The sequence below is a fragment of the Sceloporus occidentalis genome, unplaced genomic scaffold (genome assembly GCF_023333645.1).
Source record: "Sceloporus occidentalis isolate IW3139 unplaced genomic scaffold, rSceOcc1.0.p SCAF_5, whole genome shotgun sequence".
Lineage (NCBI taxonomy): Eukaryota > Metazoa > Chordata > Lepidosauria > Squamata > Phrynosomatidae > Sceloporus > Sceloporus occidentalis.
Genome location: NW_028316985.1, coordinates 40,160,627 through 40,187,303, shown reverse-complemented (window position 1 = coordinate 40,187,303; position 26,677 = coordinate 40,160,627). Strand labels below are relative to the sequence as shown.

General features: G+C 40.1%; 1 protein-coding gene across 6 annotated transcripts in view; it reads right to left on the bottom strand.

The window, feature by feature from the left end:
- Positions 1-2,747: 2,747 nt before the first annotated feature.
- Positions 2,748-26,677, bottom strand: part of LOC149312023 (uncharacterized) — a 32,335-nt gene continuing 8,405 nt past the window's right edge. For 2 of the 6 annotated variants that reach the window (XM_089523799.1, XM_089523797.1), the window contains exons 2-4: positions 18,719-18,855; positions 12,839-12,968; positions 2,748-3,037 (exon numbers count right to left, since the gene is read on the bottom strand). In XM_089523799.1, coding sequence (XP_089379925.1) covers positions 2,815-3,037; positions 12,839-12,968; positions 18,719-18,842 — 477 coding nt within the window. In that variant the 5' untranslated portion in view covers positions 18,843-18,855 and the 3' untranslated portion in view covers positions 2,748-2,814. Of the gene's footprint in view, positions 3,038-12,838; positions 12,969-14,481; positions 14,648-18,718; positions 18,856-26,677 lie in introns of those variants that run through there. The other 4 variants (XM_089523800.1, XM_089523798.1, XM_089523802.1 and 1 more) reach the window with 3 other exon arrangements.

The following is a 26,677-nucleotide window of genomic DNA, read 5'->3' as shown; positions in this document are numbered from 1 at the left end:
TCCAAGAGAAAAGGGAAGCGAGGCAACTCCGCCTCCGAGAGAGAGAGAGAGAGAGAGAGAGAGAGAGAGAGAGAGAGAGAGAGAGAGAGAGAGAGATCGCCCAGAGGTTAGGCAGCTGCTGCAGGCCCAGCAGAAAAAGCAGGGAAGGAGGGAGAGGAACCAGATGCATCCGCACTGCAGAAAACATTCGGTTTGATACTGTGTTAACTGCCAGGGCTCCAGGCGATGCAATTCTGGCCCTAAGTTATTGCACCAGAGCTATCATAGGCTTTCCTTGGCAAGTATTCCTCCAGAGTGGGGTTTGCCATGGCCATCCTCTGAGGCTGAGAGAGTGTGACTTGTCCAAGGCCACCCAGGGGGTTCTCTGTGCTCAAGTGGGGATTGGACCCTGATCTCCAGAGGCCTAGTCCTCTATGCCACTCTGGCTCTCAAGTATAACTTACTAAAGTTTTATCACACGAAGGAAAGCAGGAGTTTATCCCATGAATATCCCGGGAAAATTGTGTCATTGCATGAAACGATTTCGCACAATGTCGCACAAAACCCGCCATTCAAGTGGTCACACAGAAGCATTAACGCACATCTTTTAACTTTTGGGATTTTGGTGACAATGCATTTTCAATTTGGCTGTATTTTCACAATTGCCTGTGATAATCATTCACACAATTACTTGCCATTTTCGCTTTATTTGTGGGATGTTTTAAATGCGCTTTAATCTCTCTGTAATGCTGAAGTTAGCCCCAGTGTGATAAACTCCTTATATAACTCTGAGCAAGACAAATTCTTACAATTATACTTCACTAGCCACAAAACCATCTTGACTGGATTATTTAAATTATTCCTTTCATTTGTCCATTGTGCTGAAAGGGAGGAAAACGTCCTTTCAACATTTCCATTGTGGTCTCAAGCAGCCCATTGCCAACATGTTTGCTGCCCTTTCCCCTTCCGACAAACAAACATGCCTTGAGCTCTGGGTGCGAGTCTTGTCTGCTGCTGCTTCTAGGATAAAAAAGAACTTCAGAAGGATCCATCCTGTTTCCCCTATTTGCAGTGAGGACAGCCTGCCAAGTAGACACATTTCTCAAAGGAAAAGTGGTGCTGCTCAATGGGCTTCTTTGCCATGCTCTTCCTGGAACAGAAGGGTGAAATGTAGGACATGTCCTGGAAAAGGACGACATCTGGTCACCCTGCGTAGGAATGGATCCTCCTTTAAACACACAAACAAACTTAGAAGTGGCAGGTTTTCAATAGAAGTGACTTCAGATGTTACAAAATAGCAAATAACATGGTTTCTTGTTCAAAGATATAGCCATGTTAGTCTGTAGAATCAGTATGTAGAGAGATCTTGTAGCACCTTTGAGACTAAATGAAAGAAAGAAGTTGGCAGCATGAGCTTTCATAGATTTAAGTCTACTTCCTCAGATGCTTTCTGAAGAAGTAGACTGAAGTCTACGAAAGCTCATGCTGCCAACCTCTTTCTTTCAGTTAGTTTTAAAGGTGCTACAAGATCTCTCTACATAATGGTTTGTTGTTGTTTGTTGTTTGTTGTTGTTTAGATGACCATTTGCAGAAAACTAACATGACTGCTGACATTGCTGGCTGGGGGATTCTGGGAGTTGGAGTTTCCTTCTAAGGCTCCAATGAGATCCTGTGAAGGAATAGGCATGAAGTCAACTGTGTGTTAGGGTACATCATATGTGACAAGTACACAGATAGAAATTTTGCTACACATCTGTATCTGGTGTCCAGCTACAGCGAAATGCATGATATGATCAATGTCCAGCCTTAGCCTAAGAGGAAAGCAATGGCAAGCCCCCTCTGAACAACTCTTGCCAAGACAACCCTGTGATAGGGGCTCCATAAATGGGAGTTGACCTGAAGGGACATAACATCATCACCCACCCAAACAAACAAATTTTAAAAAATCATCCCACTTCCAAAATACTGGAAATGTAATCTAGACTTCAACTTTACACTATGGGCTGCCAGGAAGGAGAGCTGGTCTCTGTGTTCATCACAGCTGCTTTTCACTACTGTGCCAGGCAAACTGAGCATTCATAAGAGCCAAAATGGTTGTTTTGTGGAACTTTATTAAGGTAGGAGTATCGTTTCTATGGGGCAAAAATATTCTGAAATGAAACCTTATTTCTGATATTAAAAGGCATACACATTCCCCAAGAACCATCTAATCCTTAGAAAAGAGAAGGCATGGATCACCAATTGTGCAGCCCTGTGTGATAACTGCAGATTTTAAAGTCAACTTCTAAAGCTTTCTAAGCATGTGCATGTCTGATCTATTCAGGTTGGACCAGTGTAACCCCCTGCATGACAGAAAGAGAAATCTGGAAATGTCAGTTTCCATATAGTATTCCCAATAAGCAGAATTGTTGCTGTCATCAATAGCAATGCAAGGCAGCTGCTTCAGATGGCTGGTCTGGGAGGCATAAAAATGGTTACAAGCCAGTACCTACTTCTCTCCTCCCAGAGAGGGGCAGATATGTTTTTTTGTTTTTGTTGTTGTCACAGGTGCCAGAATATCTCATCTCTTTGGTTACTATGCACCTTGTCTTGGATATGTGTGTGTGTGTGTGTGTGTGTGTGCGCGCGTGCCATTTGCTATTCCACCTCAGGCACAAAATGTCTTTGGCCCGCTCTGTGCAAAATCACGAAGAGATATAGTCCTGTGTTAATCATGAGGAAGAGACATCTTCAGAAATAATATGCTACACATTTTCTTTTAGTCAGCTTTTTATTGTACTTTAAGAGTCATGGCAATAGAGAAAATGCAGCATTTCTTTTTTTGCAGAAAAGAAGTTAATTCATCTGTGCTCGCCTCCGTATGTACATCCTATTTCGCTTCACTGGTTGTCTCCTCAGGTGGATGTTGCTGAGCCTCTGACTCCTCAAGGCTTTGTATCGGATGGGGAAAAGGATCTTGCTCATGACGTTAAGGCGTTCATTCAGCTCTGCCAGCCTCTTCTTTATTGAATGTACTTGCTTCAGGAGGTTGTCAATTGCTTCAGACACAGGGCGGAGGCTGTGGATAAAAAGAGGTCAGTATTGGGGAATGTATAATGTTGAGGGGCTGGTCTTTATTTTAAAGAAAAAACCCTTATGTCATTTCCCAAGTTGTGACAAAGGCAGGGTGACCAGATGTCATAACCGCAGAGGAGGATGAGGCACCATAAAATGTGGGACATTCAAGAAAAATGTGGGACATTACAAAATAAAAGCTAAAAACATTATCAGAAATATAAATCCATTTCATATGGTTTATTTACATCTATATTACACGTACTGTATTTTATTATATGCTCAACCGTATTTTTCTGATGAACTTATCTTCATTAAAATGCCTTCTTGGCTTGCAGTATACCTATAGAACTCTGATCACGATAAATGTTTAAAATTGTACTAGACTAGCAACAAACCTTGACTGAATCATTTAAATTATTCCTTTCATTTGTCCTTTGTGCTGAATTTAAGGAAAATGCCCTTTCAGCGTTTCCATTATGTCCTCAAGCAGCCCATTGCCCAACACATTTGCTGTCCTTTTCCCCTCCAAAAAACAAATGTGCCCTGAGCTCTAGGTGCAAGTGTTGTCTGCTGCTTCTCCTACAGAACTGTAGAAGGATCCATCCTATCCCCTATTTGCAGTGAGGATAAGCTGCCAAGGTGATGCATTTCTTGAAGGAGAACAGCAAATGTGATGTTATTCAATAGGGTTCTTAGTCATGTTCAGATTGGAGGACATTTTGGAATTCTTCCTGGACAAAAGGTTGAAGTGTAGGGCATGTCCAGGAAAAGGAGGACATCCGGTCACCCTGGCAAAGGACAAGACGGTACCACTCCCCTCAGTTCCACATACTACTGGCAATGGGGTAGGGTACTTTGATGCAACTGTGAAGGGTATGCTAGTTTAAGGGACACAGGAGATGGAGGGATGAAGAACAGCTTGTACTGCCCCCCAGCACTTTCTCTTTTCAATAGTTGTAGTGGCAGAGCTGGCCCTGTCTTGGGGATCAATTGTGTTCCTATTCAGACACAAAGAAGACCCTTATCTCGGATCTTAGCATGTAACGTGTAGCCCACAACCACATGCGGCCCCTGAAGTTGGAAAGTTTGGGCCTGTGTATCCCCTGAACATTTCTGATTGTCCCCAATTACATTTTTCTACTCCTAGAGGTGTCCAGGAGTAGAAGCTTTGTTTCTAAAGAGGATGCAGTTCCTCTACCTGTGATACCTAATTTTTTAAAAAATTAAGATAGAGTTTTGGCCACGTAGGGTTTTAATCTTTTGGAAATTTTAAAGGTGTTTCTGAGCTTGATGTGTCCCACAGTGGTTATCAATAGAAAACTAAACTAGACTATGGTCTCCAGGCTACAACTGCAGCCAGTAAGTGGTTATCCATCTCAGGGCAGGGCAGGGCAGGGCAGGGAGGAAGTTGTGCTATTGGTATCTTGGGTTTAAACCACTGACTGCTTTAAAGCTCACCACCAAAATCATTTTGAATGGTTCTAAGAAACAAATTAATAAACACCGCAGCTCTTACAGGACAGAGTGCAATATGATCATGGAAGTGAGTGCTCACCAGGATTCTCCCTGGTTTTAAGCTCTGAAGAGTTATATTTTCAGGTAACTATTGGCTGACAACATGTCTCAGTCAGTGCAAAAGGAGCGACTGCGTGCCACAGCTCTGAAGAAGATAAACAATCTGTGTGGTTAGAGGTTGCTGATGGAAAGATGCTCCAGGCCATTTATGAGACTCTTAGTTAGCACTGATTCCTCCCCAGTGACCCATCAAATCTCACTCCCACCTGATTCCTTTGATCTGTGTTGGCCTTAAAAAAATAATACAAGAAGAAACAGCATCACCCACTTGATATATCTCACATTAAATGCCCTGAGCTGTAATATGGACTTTGAAAATGTGACACGCATAAACATTTAATGCCAAAATGCAAGCCTTATACTTGCTTAGAAGAACATTCAACACTGAAATATGATTGATGTTAACTGATAGAAGATGAAAATTCAAAATTAATGACAATAATAATTATAGCTCCTTCAGTATGCAGGATGCTTTACAGAGTAAAAAGGGACAATGAACTTACTATCCAGAACTCAGGACAGCAGAAACAGCAAAGGAGAGGCGAATGCAAGATAAAACAAAGAAAGAACATGTTATTATTTCAAGTGGAAGGGATTAGCCTCAGCTAGAAGTAGGCTTTGGGGGAAAAAAAGTTTCTTTTTGGTCTATAACTCATAAAACTCCCCAGCAATCAAGAATTACCTTCTACCATGCCTGGGTGATTACTGAACCTCCAGATAGTATAGGATTGCAACTCACCATAGTCCCAATATGAATCCCAATGTAGCCAAATATGAGGGATGATGAGATTCAGCAACTTTTTGAGGACCACAGTTACAACACCCCCATCCTAGATTTAAACTCAGCCTTAAATGTTTTTGGTGGGTTTTGTTTGTTTGTTTTATTACTCTTACAAATAATTTGATATTGGGGAAGTCCCTATGAAAGAATTTCTCCCTACTCTTAGCCACAGACAGAGAATTTTTTTATTCCCATATGAAACAAACAGGAGCATACTTTTGCATTTGCCATTAGCCTTGCAGTGGTTCAGTCTCAGGTGGATTTCTGCTACTTGCAACTTGTCTCCCCTGACACTTTCTGCACTTAAAAAGAAAAAGAAGAAACACAGTGGTGGAGAAATGGGCCCCTTCCACTTTAATTCTCTGCCTGAAATGTCTTCCTGATATCTTGACAAGGCTGGCCCTGGGGAGCAGGCCAGGAATTGTCTTGTTTTAAACCAAAGTTAGCTATGGGAGCTCACAATGGCTGTGAAATACCTGGCATGAGGAAAACAGTGGCATCACACAAGGTTTTGCTGTGCTTCATACAGTTGACAAAGAGCAATCAGTTGCAGATGCTAGTGAAATAATATTTTTTTGTTAATGCTGTGAATGGTTCCCTTTCATTATGTCATGATCAGAGCTCTTGAGGAGCATGTTTGGGCAGGGATGAACAAGATAGAGCTTTCTTGATGCTATTTCTGGGCTGTCATTTAGTCAGTCCATTGACCTTTAAGCTGCTTTATTGATGAAAGGACCTGCTTTTTGTAAAATAAATAAATAAAAAAATGATGTGTTTTTACATGTGCTTGTTTTTAGACCTCAGCTGTATTTGATATTATTTGACTGTTATGTTATGAGCACTTTGAATATAGTTTCTTGTGGGTTTTTCAGGCTATGTGGCCCTGTTCTAGAAGAGTTTCTTCCTGACATTTCGCCAGCATCTGTGGCTGGCATCTTCAGAGTATCTGTAAATATATATATATTTACAGAAAGATGGAATATAAATGTAATAAGAAAATAAATGAAGTTTATGGACATGGGGGTTCTTGGGTAGGCAGTTATCCTAAAAGTCAAGATAGAAATATTATACACACACACACACACACACACACAATATACATATTGTGTGTTTACACACATATACATGTACATGTTCCCAGTGACACTTGAAGAGTCCCCCCTCCCTCCCTCCTTCCCTCCCTTTCCAATAATCAAAATTTGAATTCAGTAACATACTGTATTAATGTTCTAAGGTTACTATAACATGACTTTATTCTCACTTTTATTATAGAAAACATTTCTTCCAGTAATGCACTCATCCAGTGAAGTATGGTATTTACTACAGCTTTCAGAGTGAAATAATCATTCTTTTAACAGGTCAAGTAACCTCACACAATAAAGTTTAAAACTGCAGCAACACTCATTCCTACAATATGTTTGGGGAAAAAAGCAACTGGCTTGGCAAAACACAGGTCTGACCACATGGGGGCACTTTGAAAAGAGGTACTTTTTGTGCAAGAAAGGATGGGTAGAAAATCATCACATTGCAATGGTATGGTAGGCAGATATGCCAGTGCAATTTATTATGAGTCATTATGGCAAAAAAATATATTAGTTGAGCCAATTACAATTAAGCATGCTAGCACACTAACAATTCACATGGCGGTGCCTGAGTGTTAATGCCCTCCACTTATGTTAGGGGTTCCCAGCCTGGAGCACCTACACTCCCAGTGGGTGCAAGATGGAGATTCAGGTGGTTGTGTAAAGAATGGCCTGTATCCTTGCCTGAAGAGTCATGAGTCCTCACTCATTTTTTTCTGAAAAATATAGAATCTAATTGCTTTATTTAGATTTGCATTTTATGCACTGAATTAAAAGCTTTTTAAAAAAAGTTCAGCTTGTTCACCCGCAGTATTGTATGTGGTACAATTTGTGATTCAAAAATTAGAAATAAGACTTCTTTGTCTTCAAACGTGATATTACTTTTGTAGGGGGTGCGGACATTAATAAAACATTTACTAGGGATGTGGGGCATAGGAAAGATTGGGAACCACTGATCTAGTTTGACAACCCTTACAATAAGCATGGAGAACCCCATGTCCTTTGACCAGATGCAACTGAAGGGGGCTGCCCATCTAGCTAGACAGCTTTTGCTGCAGACAACTTACCTTAAACTCGACCTTTCTCTACCCAGGCAAGGAAACACTCTTATCTCTAATCAGCAGTTGAACTGAGAAAAGAGTTTTCCCCTTATGAAAACCTGAACAAGTTTTCCCTTTGTGTTTGCACATCTGTGTGAATGGGGTGTGAAAGAATGCAGGGGCACTTTCACATTACACAGTTATGGTGCTGTGCTCCCACTTTAACTGCCATGGCAACATCCTAGGCCCTTTCACACTGCACCTTTATAGCATGAGGACTCCACTTTAACAGTCACAGCTGTATCCTGTAAAATCCTGATGGTTTGCAGTTCAGTGAGGCACTAGAGCTTTTTGGTGGAAAATTCTAAAACCCTTTCTCTAAACTGTAAATCCCAAGATTGCCTAAAGTGGAATCATAGCACTATAATTGTGTGGTGTAAAAGAGCTCCCATGGAATCATGAGAAAATTCTCAGCCAGAGAACTAAAGGGCTTCCCCAAACTGCAAAAGCCAGGATTCCATAAGCTGCAGCCATGCTAGTTTCAGTTCTTATCACAGTGCTATAACTGTGTTGTGTGCAAGGGCCACAGGGCCAGCCAGTGGTGACTGGTGGGTGCAATGCCAGTGGTGGTGGTGAGTGCACTCCAAATTATAGACTGAATGTAAGGTTGCTATCCATGGTGCTGAACTCTATCTTCAAAACCGGTTCCATGCCTTAGATTGCTCTTTTAAAGTTTGGAATTAAACCTAGAGTCAATTCACTGCTCCACTGACATTGGAGTCATCAGCCACCTCTGCAGCCAGCTTTGCAATACATTTTGCTTCTCATGAAGGGGAACAAATTATTCAGTTATTTATTTAATTGTACTTGTATATGTTTTAGTGTTGTATTTTTAATGTTGCAGAGCCATCATGGTGTAGTGGTTTGAGCACTGGACTAGGACTCTGGAGACCAGGATTTGAATCCCAGATTAGTCATGTAAACCTTCTGGGTGACCTTGGCCAAGTCATACTCTCCCAGCCTCAAAGGATGGCAATGGCAAACCCCCTCTGAAGAAACTTTCCAAGAAAATCCCATGGCGTGGCCTTAGAGGTGCCTTAGAAGTGCCACTAGGAAATGACTTGAAGGCATGCAACAACAAGAAACAACAAATTTGCAATGTAAGGGAAGGGGAGAGGTGCATGCAAGTCTTTCAGCTTCATAAACCAAAATAGTTTGGCTTGCTTTGGGTGCTAGGTAACTTTAATTTATTCAGTGTGTGTGTGCATTTGATGCTTTGACTCAGACAGCCATGTAGCTTGGGCCATTGTATAAAGTAGACTGCGAAGACCATAAACATTGTTTTGTTAAGATGGGAGAAATTTGACCCAAATTATCTCTGGCACACGGCACTATTTCAGTACCATCTTAGCCATATTTACACAGACGCAAGCCCCAACAATTTCAATGAAATTTATTCCTGTGTGCTTAAAAACATATGCAAACAGTAACAGTTTCTGACAACATTTCTCATCTGAAAGAAACAAACATATCCTTTGTAATCTTCAGGAGACATATTAGTGTGGGCATTCATTATATATTTAGCATGATATTTCCTCCTATGTAAACAGCCCATTAGAGACTCTTGTACGCTTAACTAGCACTAACGCTCAGTTTTGCATTCACTTTAAGAGCCTATTTTTCACATGGGAGTATTTCCTGTTCACAGCTAGTACTATAAATGTTTCAAAATATAAGCAAACAAACAGGAAACATTTTGATAGCTTTATGCATTCAAATCTTCACTTGATCACTTCCACAAAATGTGGGTTAATTTCAAGAAACTACTGGAAACAGGAAGGATTTCTTAAATCGTTTTTGCCTTTCTCCCTTACCCACCCCCCAGTCCACCAAAGCAGCTTTGTTTCTACTTTTCCCAGCATTTTTTGGCAGCCACTTCTTTTGGGGAAGAGGGATCTGAATTATGCATGATAATTTCATACTCTTAAGACAGGATTCATGCAGCCCTCCAGATAGAAAACCCAGGACCCCTACCCCGCATAACCAACAGCAAAACTGCTGGGAAATGCAATTATTTCCACCCTGCTCTATGGGAATCTCTGTCTCTTATAGTAATACAACCCATGGTCATCCACTTGAAGCAGCAGTAGGGAATCAGGACAGAGGGAAAGAAATAATTCTTCACACTATACCTAATTAGCCGCTTTGGTTGTTTTGTAACAGAGAAGCGGGATATAAATAAAGTTTTATTATTATTTATTATTATCAGAGAATGCATTGCAAGATGTGATTCACAGATGACCATCCATTTAAAAGTGCTGCACCGTGTCACCACTTGGTTGTATGAACTGTGTGTGTGTATGTGTTATATGCCTTCAAGACATTTCTGACTTATAGTGACCCTAAGGAAAGCCTATATACAGTTTTCTTGGAAGGTTTAATCAGCATGGGCTTGCCATTGCCATCCTCAGAGGCTGAGAGAGTGTGACTTGCCCTAGGTCCTCTGTGACATGCCCATGAATTTCATGGGGAAATGTAAGGTACGAGACTAGGCAGAAAAAAATACCCATGGCCTCTTCGATAGAGTCCATCCATCTAGCTTGCAGCCTTCCTCTCTTTCTACTTTCCTCCACTTTTCCTAGCATTATTGTTTTTTCCAATGAGTTGTGTCTTTTCATGATGTGACCAAAAGTATGACAGCCTCAGCTTAGTCATCTTAGCTTTAAAGAAAATTTCTGTCTTGATCTGTTCTAGGACCCATTTGTGTGTCTTTTTGGCAGTCCACAGAATCCTTAGCACTCTTTTCCAGCAACTCATCTCAAATGAATTTATTTTCTTCCTATCCATTTTCTTAACTGTCCACCTCTTGCATTCATTCATGGTATTAAGAAATACGATGGCTTGTTTGATTCTAACTTTTGTGCTCAGTTGTATATCTTTGCATTTTAGGATCTTTTCTAGTTCTTTCAGAGCTGCCTTCTCCATTCTTAATGTTCTTCTGATTTTCTTTCTCAAGTCCCCATTCCTATCAATGTTTGATCCCAGATATGAGAACTCTTTTACTATTTCTATTTCCTCATTGTCTAGGTTTGAATTTGTGTAAATTCTTTATGTTCAACAATAAGCCTTTCTTTCCTTGATTTGCCTTAGTAGTTGCTTGATTGTTGATATTCCTTTCTCCTATTTTCACTCCTCCTCCTTCTGTGTCCAAGCCTGCTCTTCGTATAATATGTTATGCATACAAGTTGAACAGATAGGGTGAAAGGATGCAGCCTTGTCTGACTCCTTTGTCAATGGGAACCATTCTGTTTCTCTATGTTCTGTTCTGATTGTAGCCTCTTGTCCTAAGTACAGATTTCTCTTCAGGACTATCAGATGTGTTGGCACTCTCATGTTTACCTTTTACCTTACCTAGCATGAATGTCTTTTTTAGCTATCAAATGATGTATCCAAAATACAACAGTTTCAATTTAGTCATTGTGGCTTCAGTTTAGCCATGTTGGCTTCTAGACAAAGTTCAGGCTTGCTTTACTCTAGGAACAATTGATTTGTCTTTTTAGCAGCCCATAGTATCCACAGAACTCTTCTCCAGCACTACATCTCAGATTAGATTATTTTCTTTCTATCAGTTTTCCTCACTTTCTATCTCATGGCAATAAGAATACCACAAAGGCATTGGATCATCATCTGATCCTGGAAGCTAAGCAGAGTTAGGCCTGGTTAGCACTTGGATAGGGGACTGCCAATGAATACCAGATACTGTAGACTATTTTTCAGAGGAAAAAACTGGCAAACCCACCTCTAAGTTATCTTGTCTAGGAAAACCTTGAACAAGTGACTTAAAGACACACATATACCTTCAGAGTCAGATGTACTATGCCTATACCTGTTGCTGAGGAACATAAATGGGACAACACTATTGCACTGTTTCCCACAGGCATCTGGTTGATCACTGGGGGAACAGAATGTAGGTCAAAGCAGGCCTTCGATCTGATCCAGCAGGACTCTTCTTATCACGAAGAGGATGCAATTCTAGCTCATGCAAATAGCATATTAAAGACATCACTTTTCTTCTCAAATTCAGTATTTAATCTTTCTATTCATTTTAGAGGATTGATGCTGCAATTATAAAAGTTTATGACATCATTGTGTATGAAATGTGTCTGTGCCAGTTCAAAATGGCTATAGTATAGCTGAACTGATAGCTGACAGAAATATTTTTAACAATTTGCCTCTGTGACTTTGAACCAAATCAACATTTAAAAAAAAACCTTGTAGTGAACTTAAATTGGAATTGAACTCCTATTTACAATGCTTCAATTCTTGATCAAATGGGCATTTAATATTTTTTTATTAAAAATAATCATGTATGGAAGTTTATTAAGAGCAGGTTCAGTATAGAGAATAGTTCAGTCAACAAGTGGTAAGTGTTTCTACTGTGAACTTGTTGGAAATTAAAGCAACAATGTTATAGTGAGTAAACACAAGCAGTGTGTGGAGGGCAGGGGCAGGGGGCAAGGGTGAGATAAACAGCTCTTCATGTTTTGACATTTGTCTTTTCCAATTCCATGTGCAGATTACTCTTGTTAGGCATTCCCTCTTTCCTGATGTCTCTGAGATGACTTTCTGAGTTTACCTCTTCTAGCTAGAAACAGGCAAGCAGCACATGAAATGTCTACAACAACTGCCTGAACAGACTTGCACACATGAAAAGTGGCTTTAGGGGTTTCTGTAACCAAGTTTAGAAATTCTGCACAATTTTTGAATGGATTTTCTAAAACAATAAACTAAAGTTTTTTTCCTCCATTTATATAACTATGAGCATTCAGAGTAGTTACTCTTAAGAGCAGTGGTACAGAAGCTCATAGCACTAGTTTACTAAAATAATATTGTAGAACAAAATATCCTTACAGGAGTTGCTTGATCATGATGAAAGAGCAAGGAACTTTTTCTTGTCACAGGTCCTAAGACTTGCCAAAGCTTGGGCCTTGCCAATTTCTTGGTGAACTATCTGCTAGCTAGCTAGTGAGGTAAGGGAAGCTGAAGCAGATCAGATACACCTCTTTCCATTCTAGAAAGTTCCACCATTAATCCTAGATTCACAGTCTTAAAACTAGACATCTAGCTACCAATTTTACTTTCTCCTTAGAGCAAGAATTGGTGATCTGGGGCCTACAGGCTGTTCATAGCCTTTGGGTGCCCTTGTGCTGATCATGAAATAGAGGAGCCCCATCAGCCTTTCCTTTCTGGTTAGGTGATAAGTGGAGAAAACGTATCTCATGAAAAAAAAGAGGAAAGATAATTAATGTTATTTATACTCTTACCTGGAAAGTTCTGGCAGTAGGGCATTGGGGTGACTCAACAAAGTATGTTTCAGTTGCCAAAAGATGCTGTTCCCCCAGTTCTCCAGGATGCGGGTGATACTCTTTATACCTTGAATATTGACCTTATCAGCTGTAATACCAGAAATGTCATGACCATAAAGGTGAGGGAGAAACTTTCAAAAGCAACAAATAACTTAACCCATTTTACCAATACACTTTGCTTTTATAGATTAAAGCACGCTGTATTTATAACCATGCTTGTGGGTAATCTGGAGCAGAGCTTGGAAAAATTACTTTTTGGACTACTACTCTCCAAATCCCCCAGTCAGTGTAACTAGGCTGCCTGGAGGATCCTGGATTTCTAGTCCAAAAAGAATGTTTCCAAAGGTTTATCGTAAAAAATGGATATTGCTATCAGGTGCACAAAACTTGATACATTTAATATCCCAAAAACAATAGCTCTGTCCTCTTCATTTTTTAAAGGATCAGGTTTTCAGCTCTTATGGAAATATAGAATATGTCCACATTAGACAATTACAGTACTTTGATATCATTTTAATTGCTCTGGCCCTAATTTGGGGAATCCTTGGATTTGTACTTTCATGAAAACCTTAAAATTTTCTGTCTAAGACCTCTAATGCTGTACATCACAGGGAAGTACTAGAGAATTCTAAGTACTTCACCATACTACTGTGGTGGAAATATTCCTTGTTGAAATAAAAAGCTATAGAAAGATGGAGTCACCTTTGTCAGCCAGAGAGATGGTTTTTGAAATAAAGGCTTGGAGTTTAGTGAAACTAGAGCAAAGGAATAAGGAGTGCATCTTGACCTGGATGGAAGCTGGCATCAGTAAAAAGACATAACATAAACTACTGAGATAAGGACACATAGTTGACATTCAGAAGCAAGGTTAGGAGGAAAGCCACTGAATTCCTACAGGAGGGGGTAAGGAGTGATGATGCAGTTTTAATGTATGCATGTATTTCTGTTCTGATTGTAAGAATTCTGTATGTTTAAATTGTAATTAGCCAATCAGGTGTATTGAAGAAGCTTCTTTGTCTTGAATAATATAAAAAGAGCCATTTTGTCTTGTTCGGGTTCTCAGCTTTTGGAACTTGAATTCCACTGAGTTCATTGTTTTCCTTTGTCGACAATTGGAAATAAACTTATGGATTTTCAATTACTAGGTCCTCTTGCCAATCTATTGATCTGCCAATCCTAGAAATTTAAGTTTCCTGAAATTTCTGTTACACTACAAACCCCACAATTTCATAGAATGGAGCCATGGATAAAGTGGCATCAAACTGCTATAACTATGCGGTGTAGATATACTTATACAGGCTCTGTTGGACATCTCGCGTCACCAATTTCTGAGCAATAATTAGTGGGAATAAGAAAGAAGGAATTTGCTTTTGCTAGTTGTACCCGGAATAAGAATTTCTCTGCCTAAAGAAGCTAGCATACCTGCCTGACTGCCAGCAATAGCATTTGCTTGAAAACCTTCTTGCAATTAGACAAACCTTTGCAAAGAATTTTAAAATTATTCTTTCCCAAATATTGCTTCTTCTGCTGTTTATATCGTCCTGCTAATGCTTATGTGGTTTGCTATCTTTCAGACCCAGTTGTTGTTCACTGATTCTTACCTTTGCATTTGATCCCCTCTTCACCTGAGTTTTGACTTTTTATTGACATTTTTGTATCTACTGTTGTGATGTTTTTGCACTTGCTATTGTTGTTAGCTGCCTTAGGCACAATTCATAGCAAGGTGGAATATAAATATTTATAATAAATACAGCATGAGTAGAGGGAGGTGGGGTGACATGAAGAGAAGCAAGTATTTTTTAAGTTTCCCCAGACAATTTAAAAAAGCCAAACACCAGGATGTTATCTTTAGTACTACAGCGCATTTTCTGACACTAGCCACTATCTCATCCTCACATAACAGGCGTGAAGAAGAGCTGCTTTAGTGAGATATGCTTGCTTCACTGGGTGACAGCTGTTATGGGTTTAGTGCTCTCTTTAAAAATGCAGTGGAAATGTTTGTGCTTTATTTCTGGAGATGGGAGTACACATCCTTTACAGGCTAGAATGTGTATATGTGTGTGGAGTGGTGGTGGTGGAATGAAAGACAGAATGCTGTTTGCCACCTATTAAAAATACTACCTGAGCATTCAAGGCTTGAAGGCCCAAGATGAGGATGGGTGGCATGCAGCCTCCCCAGATGTTATGAGCCCACAGGGTGAGGAATGCTGGGAGTTGCTCTCCAACAATAGTAAGCCCCGCTGAGTTCAGTGGGGTTTATTCTCTGTTAAGTAGGCATAGGACTGTAGCCAGAAAAAAAATTAAAAAGGGGAAAAAACTGATTGGCACAATCATGTTCCACTAAGAAATAAGTAGGCCATCTGGGAAAATAATTGTGTTTGTTCAAAGGCAATATTAGGCATGCTGGGCATGACTGACATCCCTTCTGGAAGAAGGACAAATATTGAGGACAAATATTCAGACCTGCACACAGAACAGCTTTTTTCATTGGTGCCCTCCAGATGTGACCCCTCAGAGGAGGATAATGGAAGCTGCAGTCTAGCACATCTGGAGGGTGCTAGCTTAGGGGACGTTGTCCTATGAACAATAATTAACTTTGCATTTATGATATTTCTTTGCCAGAAATGTGCTCGTTCTTTGGAAATCTGGATTCTGAAAGCAGAATAATTGCACAGAACAAATACATATATCAATTTATGTAGCATTTATATATCATCTTAGAAAAATAAGTGTATACATGTTTATTGTTGTCTCTCCTACTTAGAAGTCACAGAAGTTGCAATACAGAATTTTATTTTGTTTGAATGAGTGTACACTGGAGTTATATGATGCCAGTGAACTCTTTGTTTCACTTTTGTCTCTTTCTTACTACAGATTTATCGCACTTTGATCCCACTTTAGCTGCCATGCTTGCATCTGTAGAATTCTGGGATTTGCAGTTGTGTCTGATAGTGGAGTTTTTTGGAAGAAGGTTCTAAATACCTCATGAAACAGGCAAATCCCAACATTCCATACAATCAAGTTAAAGAGGCATTGAAATGCTATATTTGTGTAGTATGAAAGAGATGTTTGTCGTGAGGGAGGGGGAGGTGAGGTGAGGGTTGGTTGGGCAGAGACACAATCAGAGGGAAAGGAGGACCCAGGGGAAGAGGCAATAGAGGAGGTGAAACCCTTGGGGAGAGGTATAAAAGGTACGGGAGATGTGAGTGCATGATGCAGAAGAACAGGATGCGGAGAGGCAGTCGGAGCAGGGCTAGAGAAAGTAATGAGAAGCCCCCAGAGAGAAGAGTGTCCTGTGACTCTCCAAGGAAGGCATAGGCTGCTGAGGGTTGGCCCACACATGGAGGTAAAGTTAAGGAACCCCAAAGAAGAGGGGGACTTTAGATATCCCCAGGAAGGGGAGTGGAGGAAGAAGGAAGGAGGAATTCTGGAAGGGGAGTGGTGGGACCCAAAGGGAGAACTTTGGGAACAGGTCCCATTGCCTATGGAACGAGACAAGTCGGAGCTGGAGGTGTTGGAGAAGTTCTTTGGGCTGAGAGTGGAGCTGGGAGAAGAGTCACCGTGAAGAAATGGAAAGTTATTTTGAGACTGTGCTTATGTTTGGGGTTTGGGTGTTATTTTGAAAAGTTCAGTAAAGTTTGAGAGCATCCAAGCTGCTCTCAATTCTGCAAGTTTGTAACCCATGCCTGGAGTTGAGTGGCCACGTGAGTCCAAGATGTCGCAGGGTGCGCAAGCCCCGCCCACAATGTTATAAAGAGATTTTGTTTTTCTAATAATGCTTAATAATGGAGGTAGCTCTGCCAATTTGTTTTGGGGTTTGGGACAATTATTCCTGGCTGCATTTGTTCCTCCCACCTTGCCCCAGAAGATGGGGCAATCTGGATTTTTACAGAACAAACAAAATGGTAGCTGGATCACCATAAGGACAGCTTAGCCATTGCTGCAGCTGCTACCCATGGCAAAGAAAAAAAGTGTGTGTGAGGAAAAGGAAAATGAAGGACAGCTGTCACAGTTTTTAATGGTGAGGTGCTTCTCCTCACAGCACTCTTCCTGCCAGCAAATCTCATGAGCCACGTTAGGAAGTGTGCAGAAATGGCCTCCCGTGTCAAGGATGGAGATTTTAAAAATTGCTTTTTGACCATGCTGTCTGGGGGTTCTGAGACTTATAGTCCAGAAAAGAAACTTATCCAGGGTCTGGCTGAAATCTTTTGGCTCAGCAGTGGAACAAGGATATGTGCCTGCAGCAGGATGCAAATCTGCTAGCCTTTCAATTAGATTACTTGAGAAAAATGTTCATCATGAACCCCACCAGGCCCAATCTCTGTGCCAATTAAATTTAGAGCAATAGTAGGCCAGCATGGTATAGTGGTTTGAGTTCTGGACTCTGCAGATCATGGTTAGAATCCTCACTCAGCCATGAATAAACCACTGCTGGGTGACCTTGGACAAGTCACTGTCTCTTGGCAAAGGCAAACCCACACGACCAAATCTTGCTAAGAAAACCCCCATGATAGGGTCACTTTAGGGTGCCATAAGTCAGAAATGACTTGAAGGCACACAACAACAACAACAACAACAACAGGCAAATGGGGCACTCTCAGGAGTTTATCAGACAAGGGAAATTGGAAGTATAATCCAATGGCAATCCGAACGCAATCATGGGGTTTAACGTTATTGTGTGATAGACTACCACATGCAATTTTGGGCAATGGGATGTCAGTTTGAACACAATTCGAATTCATGTACATTCGTGGAACTAGTGAATTCATGTGAACGCGTTCTGGCCCCACTTTCTTTTCATTTGAAATTAAGAGAAATTCCTCCCGTGTGATAAACTCCTCAGTGTCTGAAGCACAACTTCTATTAAATCCTGTCTGCATGGGTAAATTATGGGAGTTCTGGTCTAAAACCACTGCACTGTGTTGCCCATTTCTAGTTTAAAGCTCTCATCCTATCTCCATTGTCTTTCTTATTCAAATGTTAAATACTGCCATTTCTCCCTAATAACATTTGTAGAGCACTAAAATTTGACCTCCATCCTTGTAAATGAATTGCCCACCCAGGAAACATGGAGGTTATATCTATATATCTACACACACACACACACACACACACACACACACTCTCTCTCTCTCTCTCTCCTAATTCTTAATCTTTTCATAACAATTCACTCATGGTCAGTAATCAAATAGTCAAATTAACAATGTTTTTTTCTTCTTCTATATTTGTCTATATCAGGGGTTCTTAATCCATGGTCCAGGAAGTCCATGAACTGGAGGAAAAAAGCAGACTTTCTTTCTTTCTAAAATTATATTTATAATCATTCTCCACCCCCAGCGAAAGGGTCCAGAGCATCCCTCAGATTTTCAAAAGTGCTTTGAGTCTAAAATAGACTTCATAATTTACTTTCCTGTACTGTAGAATTCAGAGGTACGGGATTCGTTCAAAGCTTTAGCAAAAACATTCTTATTTGGAATCATAAGTGCCATGTGTGGTGGCCTTACAGTGCTGCAAAAGCAATTGTACACAAGTCTCTTGCCCCCAGGGGCATAGCTATGCCGTGGGTGTGGGAATGATGGCATTGCTTTCCATAAGAATTCTCCCACCAATAAAATTCTCCTTCCGTTCCCCTAACTTCTCATAAAACATCAGCGGAATATTTAGAAGTACTATTTAGGCATCCAAAGAAAAGGAACTGGCAAAGTTACTAGGGGAATGTGAACTGGAGGAAGGATTCTTATTTTGTGGGGGAGATTCCTTAATTTTTCTACCCACCCCCATAGCTATACCCATGACTTTCCAAATTCTGCCTCTGCTTCAATTACTGGCACCTCTCACCTCCTTCTCTGTAGTTCCACTCCTCAATCTGATTCAGAAAGTCCTTCTGACCACTGGTGACAGGTAGCAGATAGCAGAAGAGAAATGGGAGAGCACCTGTGATAACTATCATCAGAACTTTCATCTTCTCCTTGCTGCTGCAAGAAATTAAAAAAAAAACACCTCTGAATTTTGATAATTTCAGATCCAGTTCAAAGTTGCCAAAATAACATGTGCTACAGCCCATACAGTGTTATATGGATAGTGAGGAATTGCTTAGGAACGTAGTTATTCACTAATTTTCTTTTCAAAGGAATCAGTGAGTAACTTTAGCCATTTTCTTTGAAAACTACAGTTTTTGATGGCTATTTGCAGTGCAGATCAAGATTTATTCTGTCCAAAAAAATTGCATGCAGTTGTTTTGCACAGGAAACAGCATTTTTGGTTGCCCTCCTCTGGACACGCTCCAGTTTCTCAACATCTTTTTTGAATTGTGGTGCCCAGAACTGGACACAGTATTCCAAGTGAGGCCTGACCAAAGCAGAATAGAGTACCACTATTACTTCCCTTGATCTAGACACTATACTTCTATTGATGCAGCTTAAATTCTCATTGGCCTTTTTAGCTGCCACATCACACTGTTGAATCATGTTCAACTTGTGGTCTACCAGGACTCCTAGATCCCTTTCACATGTAGTTTCATTCAGCCAGGTGTCACCCATCCTATATCTGTTCATTTACAGTCCAACCCTAGTGAATATGGAGGGACAACTGTATTTCTTGTAGCATAAACCTAACTGGAGTCTTTGCATACTGTGACATTTCCTTTGCAAAATTAACTTTGAAATTCTGCAGGAACTTCAATGGATAGTGTGTGTGTGAGTGTGAAATAAAATAGCCAGAGCAGTTTCAGGACCTTGGACGTTATCTCTTTTTCTTGTGTACACTCTCTTTGGGCCCTTTCACACTATAGAGAACCATGATTTCATTTAATTGCCATGGCAGAATCCTATGGAATCCTGGGGATTGTAGTTAAAACTCTGTAGCAGTAAACTCTACCCCTCTCTAAACTGAAAATTCCAGGATTCTGTTCTTGGCAGTTAAGGGGGAAACATGGAGCTCTAATTGTATGGTGTGATGTGAAAAACCCTCCCCATGTGTGTGTGTGAGAGAGAAAGAGAGAGAGAGAGAGAGAGGGAGGGAGGGAGGGAGGGAGGGAGGGAGAGGGAGAGAGATTTAAACTATTTCCCTCCCTTCCTGTATATATTTGCATTTCAAAGGAAACATCTATTCACATGAAGATCACTTTCAGAGAGCCAATTTGTTTTGTTAGGATCACTGCAGAGAATGAAAGATTGCACTTCCCCCCAACATTTGTTTAAGTTGCTGCATATTTAAGAAAAAACTGGGGTGGTATTAACATAACACTCAGGTTGACCCTAGTTTGGACAGTTTTGGTGAAATTAGATCTTACTAGGTCAAGGTCATTAGAACAGTACAGTTAATATAATACTGAACATTTATTTTGCTCCCTGACTCTGGGAAAAAATACCATTCTGCAAAGGGGTACTTTGGCTGGAGTAATGGTGGAAAATTGGAGTCAGATGGGTTCACCTTTAAATCCAGCTTAACTAAATACATAGTTGTTTACAATATGAATGCATGCACTGATTTTATTTTAATAAATGTAGGAAGAGGGGAGAATGTTTGACTTTTTAAAAAGGGAAGACACAATTAATTTTATCTTGGAACAATTTAAACCCTAACTGTCAAGTAGAAAGTCATGTTTTATTGATATATTGAGTGTTTTCTTTTTAATTAATCTGTCATGGGGGAACTATTTATCTGTTCACTCGAATCTTATATATTGGATCAATCAATCTGTGTCTGTTGGCGAAGAAAAAAAACCTGTACTCTACCCATTTGCTTTAACTGCCGGTGTTATATATAAATGAAAAATAAAGGAGGTCTTCAAAGTGCAACCATTATGGGCAATTCTTTCCATCAAAAACCAGTAAGTCAAACAGCAGTGAGAACCGTACGACCCATAAGGGCCATTGGTGTGGCCCCTGGTGCAAATCCCCCCCCCCCATGTAAAAAATGGGAAAGACTTCCACAAGGTGTGAATTTCAATTTAATTGCTATTTTAGCATTTTATTGCTGCTGCTGTTGTTGTTAACTGCCCCCTCAAGTAGATTTCGACTCATAGTGACCCTGTGGATGAGACATCTCCAAGAGCCCCTGCTCTCCACTACTCTTCCCAGTTTCTTCAGATTCATACCCCATGACCTCCTTAATTGAATCCATCCATTTAACATGTGGTCTACCTCTCTTTCTGATTCCTTCCACTTACTTACTGATGGAGGATGGAGATGGAGAAGAAGGATGATGATGATGATGATGATAAGGGCTGTAGGTTAGAATGATACAGGCAGAGAACAGCATGGAAAACCAAACAGGAAGTCACCAAACATATAAATTAAGTGTGAATGTGAAGATGCAAGGGTTGCTAACTCTAATAACTGGATAAGAAGGCAAAGCACTAACCTACTTCTGTCACTTCCCTTTTTGCCTGTCTGTTTAGTTATCTACTTATCTTTCTGTTTCCTAATCTGCCAGCTATTCTAATTTCCTATTGCACTATAGTGAGATGAAGGACTTTATCATATGAGGCTAGCAAAACAGAATTTTAACAGCAAATTCTATTCCAAATGTTCCAAAGAATGTCACTGTTTGTAATTACATTATCGTAATCTTCTCTATAGAAATTTCATTCAGTGGGAAAGTGGGAAGGGGGGCATCTTGGAATGGACAGGAGCAGCTACCCCACCTGGTGTTACCCCCCTCTGAAGTGTCACCTGGTGCCTTCTGTGCCCCCTTGCACCTCTTAGTGATGCCCATGCTTTAGCTACATCCTGAATCACAGAACTTGTACTGAGCAGGGGAGTCCTGTCAATAAACCTGATGACTTCTTAGGCTTCTAAGACTTTGGTACTGTGTTTAGTGGTGTACAAATACACACATCAGGTCTGACTCACATGAACTGGGTAAAAGGGTGTAATGAATGAAGGTTATATGAGCTGAGGCTGAAGTTATTCTTTAACAAGCTGGATGAGTGTGTTCTCTTTTGTACAGAATAGTTGGCTATTTAAAGGAATACTGGAAGATGGAATGCTGAAATCTGATTTACAGCTACAGATCCATGGGGAGAGAGATTAGGAACCTTGAAAATGTCATTTCACAGTTAGCAACTAGACAGCAGACTTAGGAGGCACACAAGTAAATTGGTCACAGATTTCCCTCCACTCAGGTAAACTGTACTTTAATAAACATCACCCCGTATTTGCATAAGAAATTTGATGCAAATCAATGTCCATCGGGGGCGGGGGGCGGGGGCGGGGAGGGGCATGTATAAATTTCCATAAAAAGCTGGTGACCAGAGCTTGGAACCATTCCTTTTTTTGACTACAGCTCCCAGACCTTAGTCAATGGCCCTGCAGGCTGGGGGATTCTGAAAGCTGTAGTCCCAAAGGGAAACTTTCCAGGGTCTGCTTGGGATTGATTCACTATTATGTGTCTCATTTTGCATTGCAAATGGCCATCTGACTAAAACAAAAGCAAGAGCTTCTAGAGGTGGTCAGGAACTGAATAAATTTTGCTTTTTTTTCTAAATTGTGGAAGAATGTATTCTTGCCTTAAGAAGACTAACTATTAATGAAGCAGGATTACTGGCAAGAGTTCATAAGATTTATATCATTATTTATCAGAATTGCAGGGTTTCTCATTGAGACAATGAGAAAGTAAGAATTCCAAATGGTTACGCAGTCAGAATTCATGTGTCAACTGCTTGGCCTTCCGGTAAACCTTGAAAAAAACTAAATTAAATTTTTAATGACGTATGACCTTCATCTCCTAATAGCCTGGGAACAGGTCCAAGCCAGACACTTTGCACCCTTAAAGATTTATGGGGAGTTGGCTCACATATAGATGAAGGTGAGAACATTTCAACATTATAGAAAATATAGTTACCTCCTTCTTGCATTATATTCATTCATAGTGGTCAGGTTAATACTACTAATATTAAAAGACAAACAGTTTGATTTGAGGAGAAGTGCAGTTGTAATCAATGGATTTCTCACATCTGAATTGTTTACAACACCCATTTTCAAATGAACAAAACTATCCCTACCACACCAGTGTTTTTAAAGTATCTCTTGCACCACTGGAGAGAGGAAGATGGAACATTTTCCACCCAATATTGAATTCCCTCTGAACGACCCATGTGCTACAATTGGTACCAAGTTAATGTTTTATGCTTAAAAGCATATGGAAGGGAACAGGGAAAATCTCCATGGAAATTCCACATTGAAAATCAACTACATGTTCAGTTTGCCTTATCTGAAACACCTGGGATGAGAAGTGTTTTGATTTTTTTTTCATTTTGGAGTACACGTATTTGCATATATGTCCATAAAATGAAATATCTCGGAAATGGGGCCCATGTTTAAATACATAATTGATTTGTTTCATTTACACCTTATACACATAAAAGGTAAAGGTAAAGATAGTACCTTGATATGAATGTCTAGTCATAGCTGACCAGAGGGGGTGGTCATTATCTCCATTACTAAGCCAAAGAGCCAGTGTTGTCCGAGGACTGCTCAGATGGTCTTGTGGCCAGGATGACTGCACTGAACGCTGTTAGCTTCCGACCAAAATGGTACCTATTTATCTACTTGCATTTGCATGCTTTCAAACTGCTAGGTTGGCAAAAGCTGGGACTAGTGATGGGAGCTCACCCCATTATACACATAGTCTGAAGGTAATTTTATACAATCTTTATAATAACTCTGAGCATGAAACAAAGCTAGTGTATACTGAACCATCAGAACACAAAGGTGTCACTATCTCAGCCACCCATGCAAAGAAGTGTTGGTTTTCAGGTTATTTCATATTTTGGAATTCCAGATAAGGGAAACTCAATCCATGTTTCCAATTTGCTGCTGACTGATGATCAAAGAATATCCTCTATTGGGAGAGAATGGCAAAGTACAGAGGAAAAAGCTGGTTAGTCAGATGGTTTCCAAACCCTTCTCTATAATATATATCTCCATCTGATATGGACAGTAACTCAGATGGGTGTGGGGAGGAGAAAGAGAAAAGCAAAATGAGACAATTTTCTAATTCATAAAGTTGATTGACCTGTATTTACGAGGTATGCAAACTTGAATCTATTCAAGAACCAATGATGTAACTAAGGGGGCTCGACAGACCACCCCAAAGGGGCAGTCTGGAGCCAGCCATTTTCCCTCCAGAGGGAGCCTGCAGCAACCAAACCGTGCAGGCTCCTTCCGCTCCAAACAGAACCCGCTAAAAGCAGGTTCTTTTGGGTGCATGCAGATGCTGCCATCAGTGCACCATTGGTGCACTGTGTCATGTCAATGACGCAAGTGCGGTGACTCGATGTGCAGATATGCCATTGTGCTTGTGTCATCATGTTGGCCTCCATGTGGACCAGAGGCTGCCATGATGGTGGCGCCGCTCTGTATTAGGGTTCAGGAGCATGGGGTTGCTGCATGAGACAAAAAAAAAAAAAATACATTCTGCTGTCCTAAATATATTGATGAAGTAAGCCCCATGGTAAGGTTTTCCCCCCTGCATAATCATGCATATAATTCCATTATAAATCTGGAAGTACACATTCGTAGAGCAATTTTTTTCTAGCTCTCTGATACTATTTTACTCATCTGTGCTTGCCATCTCTCTCTCTCTCTCTCTCCCTCCCTCCCTCCCTCCCTCTCTCCCTCCCTCTCTCACACACATACTCACACTTTTGCTCTCTACAAGTTGGTAAAGATTTTTTTGAAGTATCAGTCGTACCATATTTCATGAGTAATAATATCCTCAGTGACTTCCTCTATCAATTCTTATTAATAATTGATCATTTTCCTTTCCAAATAAACAGCTCTTCCTTTTAAAATTAATTCTGTCATGAAAACGTCTGATTGGCCATTCCCAGCAGAGAAGAGACCAAAGTCTGTAATATCAAAAGACAAAAACTGCAGAGCAAATCTCTTCGGTCAAATATACCGAAGAAGAGGATGCCAGACAGATCCTTACTTCATTGCAGTCCTAGTCCTATGAGAATAGGTGACTTTGATCTTTCTTCATTCATGGTATAAAAGGCAGCAATAAATTCTCTCACATCTGGGGCTCAGAAATCTGACCTTCTTGATCGCAGGCTCTATAAAAAATAAAACTGCAAAAAATTCAAACGCAAATCCCAGATGCTGTATTTTCAAGGCCCTTTGAGACCAATCCCCAGTTGTCTCATTTCTCTATACGATGATATTTTAAATTCCTGTTGAGTTTTATGTATTCTGGTTAAGTAATACAGTAGTATTATTTATTAAAAATGCTATTCCCCTGTGTGTAACCACTCACAATTTAATACTGGGATAAACAATTGTTTCATTTGTGTTTGCCCTTCAGATACCTTGCTGATTTATGCATTTATGTGTTAATGAATATTAATAAGTCAGACATTTAAATATTTCAAAGCTGTGTAAAACTACCATAAAACATGCAATACAAAACAATGCATAAAATCAATATACAATATTTACACTATCCATAAAATATATAATGGACCACACTGGGAAAGCTTCAGAAATAGGTCAATCTTCAACAAGTGCCTATAAATAAGAATTCTTGTAACTTGTATAATAAAGAGAAAGAAGAGTTTTCCACAGTGTAGGTGCCACTCAGAGTGTAGCTATGGGAAGGGACCAAAATTAGGGCATTGTCACTCCAAATAAGAATTTTTCACCCCCAAATTAAATTTTAATCCAGCCCCCAAATTTTTAGCATCACAATAATTTAGAGCTTCAGTATGGACATTTAGAAATAAAATTTAGGCATCTGAAGAAAATTTATATTTATGATTATGAAAGCTGGACAGTGAAGAAAGCTGATAGGAAGAAAATCAACTCGTTTGAAATTTACTGGAGGAGAGGTCTGTGGAACGTGTGGACTGCTAAAAAAAGGATCCTAGAGCAATTCAAGCCTGAACTCTCTCTAGAGATTACTGTCAATGGCACAAACCTAGTTCATAAAACTAAACTAGACTGAGTAGACTCATTCTATAAATGGAAATTCAAGATTTATGGGAGTTCTGTAGATTCAATGGTTCTACTCTGGTTGGGACTAATGATTGGATTTTGTCAATAGCTTTTGGGTCTTAGCAAATAAGAATGTCTACTGGTGCAGTTGATGAAATGGGTATGTAACCATATCCTGATTTGGCTGGGGTAGTCTGGATTAATCCCATGTTGTCTCATTTTTTCAGCTGCTTTTAAAATGTCTGTTTTTCCTCTCCTCCTCCCATTCCCCCCCCCCCCTCAGTTTACTTCAGTTTACTTCAGCAAACTGAATTTGAAATGCAAAAGTAGTTTGTATTCAATGAGCTCAGATAACTGGAGAAGACAGGAGAGGCAGAACCTTGCTCTTCCCAGTAGACTCAGGCAAAAGCAAACCCCTGCAGTTTCTCTTAATTTGTGCATTCTTCCTCATTAATAACCTTTACCATTCTGACCACACACTGATGTTGCTTGTGTTCCAGTTTTCATCTGTGAAATTTTGAGGATTATGAGTAACTAGTGCTGAGTAACCAGTGCTGAAAAACTAATAAAACAAATGTTTTATATTATTTTGTTTGTAATGGTGTGTTTTTCTTGTTCGCTTTTACAGTTCGTCTTTATATTGCATTTGCAACTTGTAACCTTAATAAAAGCTTTTTAAAAAATCCACCTCTGGCATCATCAAGCTCCATCTGTGATCCAGCAGATTTCCTTAGGCTTTTTCCTTCACAGGTTGCATCTGTTTGCCCTTAATCCTCCAAATGCCTGGCATTTTCTGTCAGGGCTAACTTATGCTGTATTTGATACTGCCCTTCTCACCCATTCTCTACCCTTCTTGTTC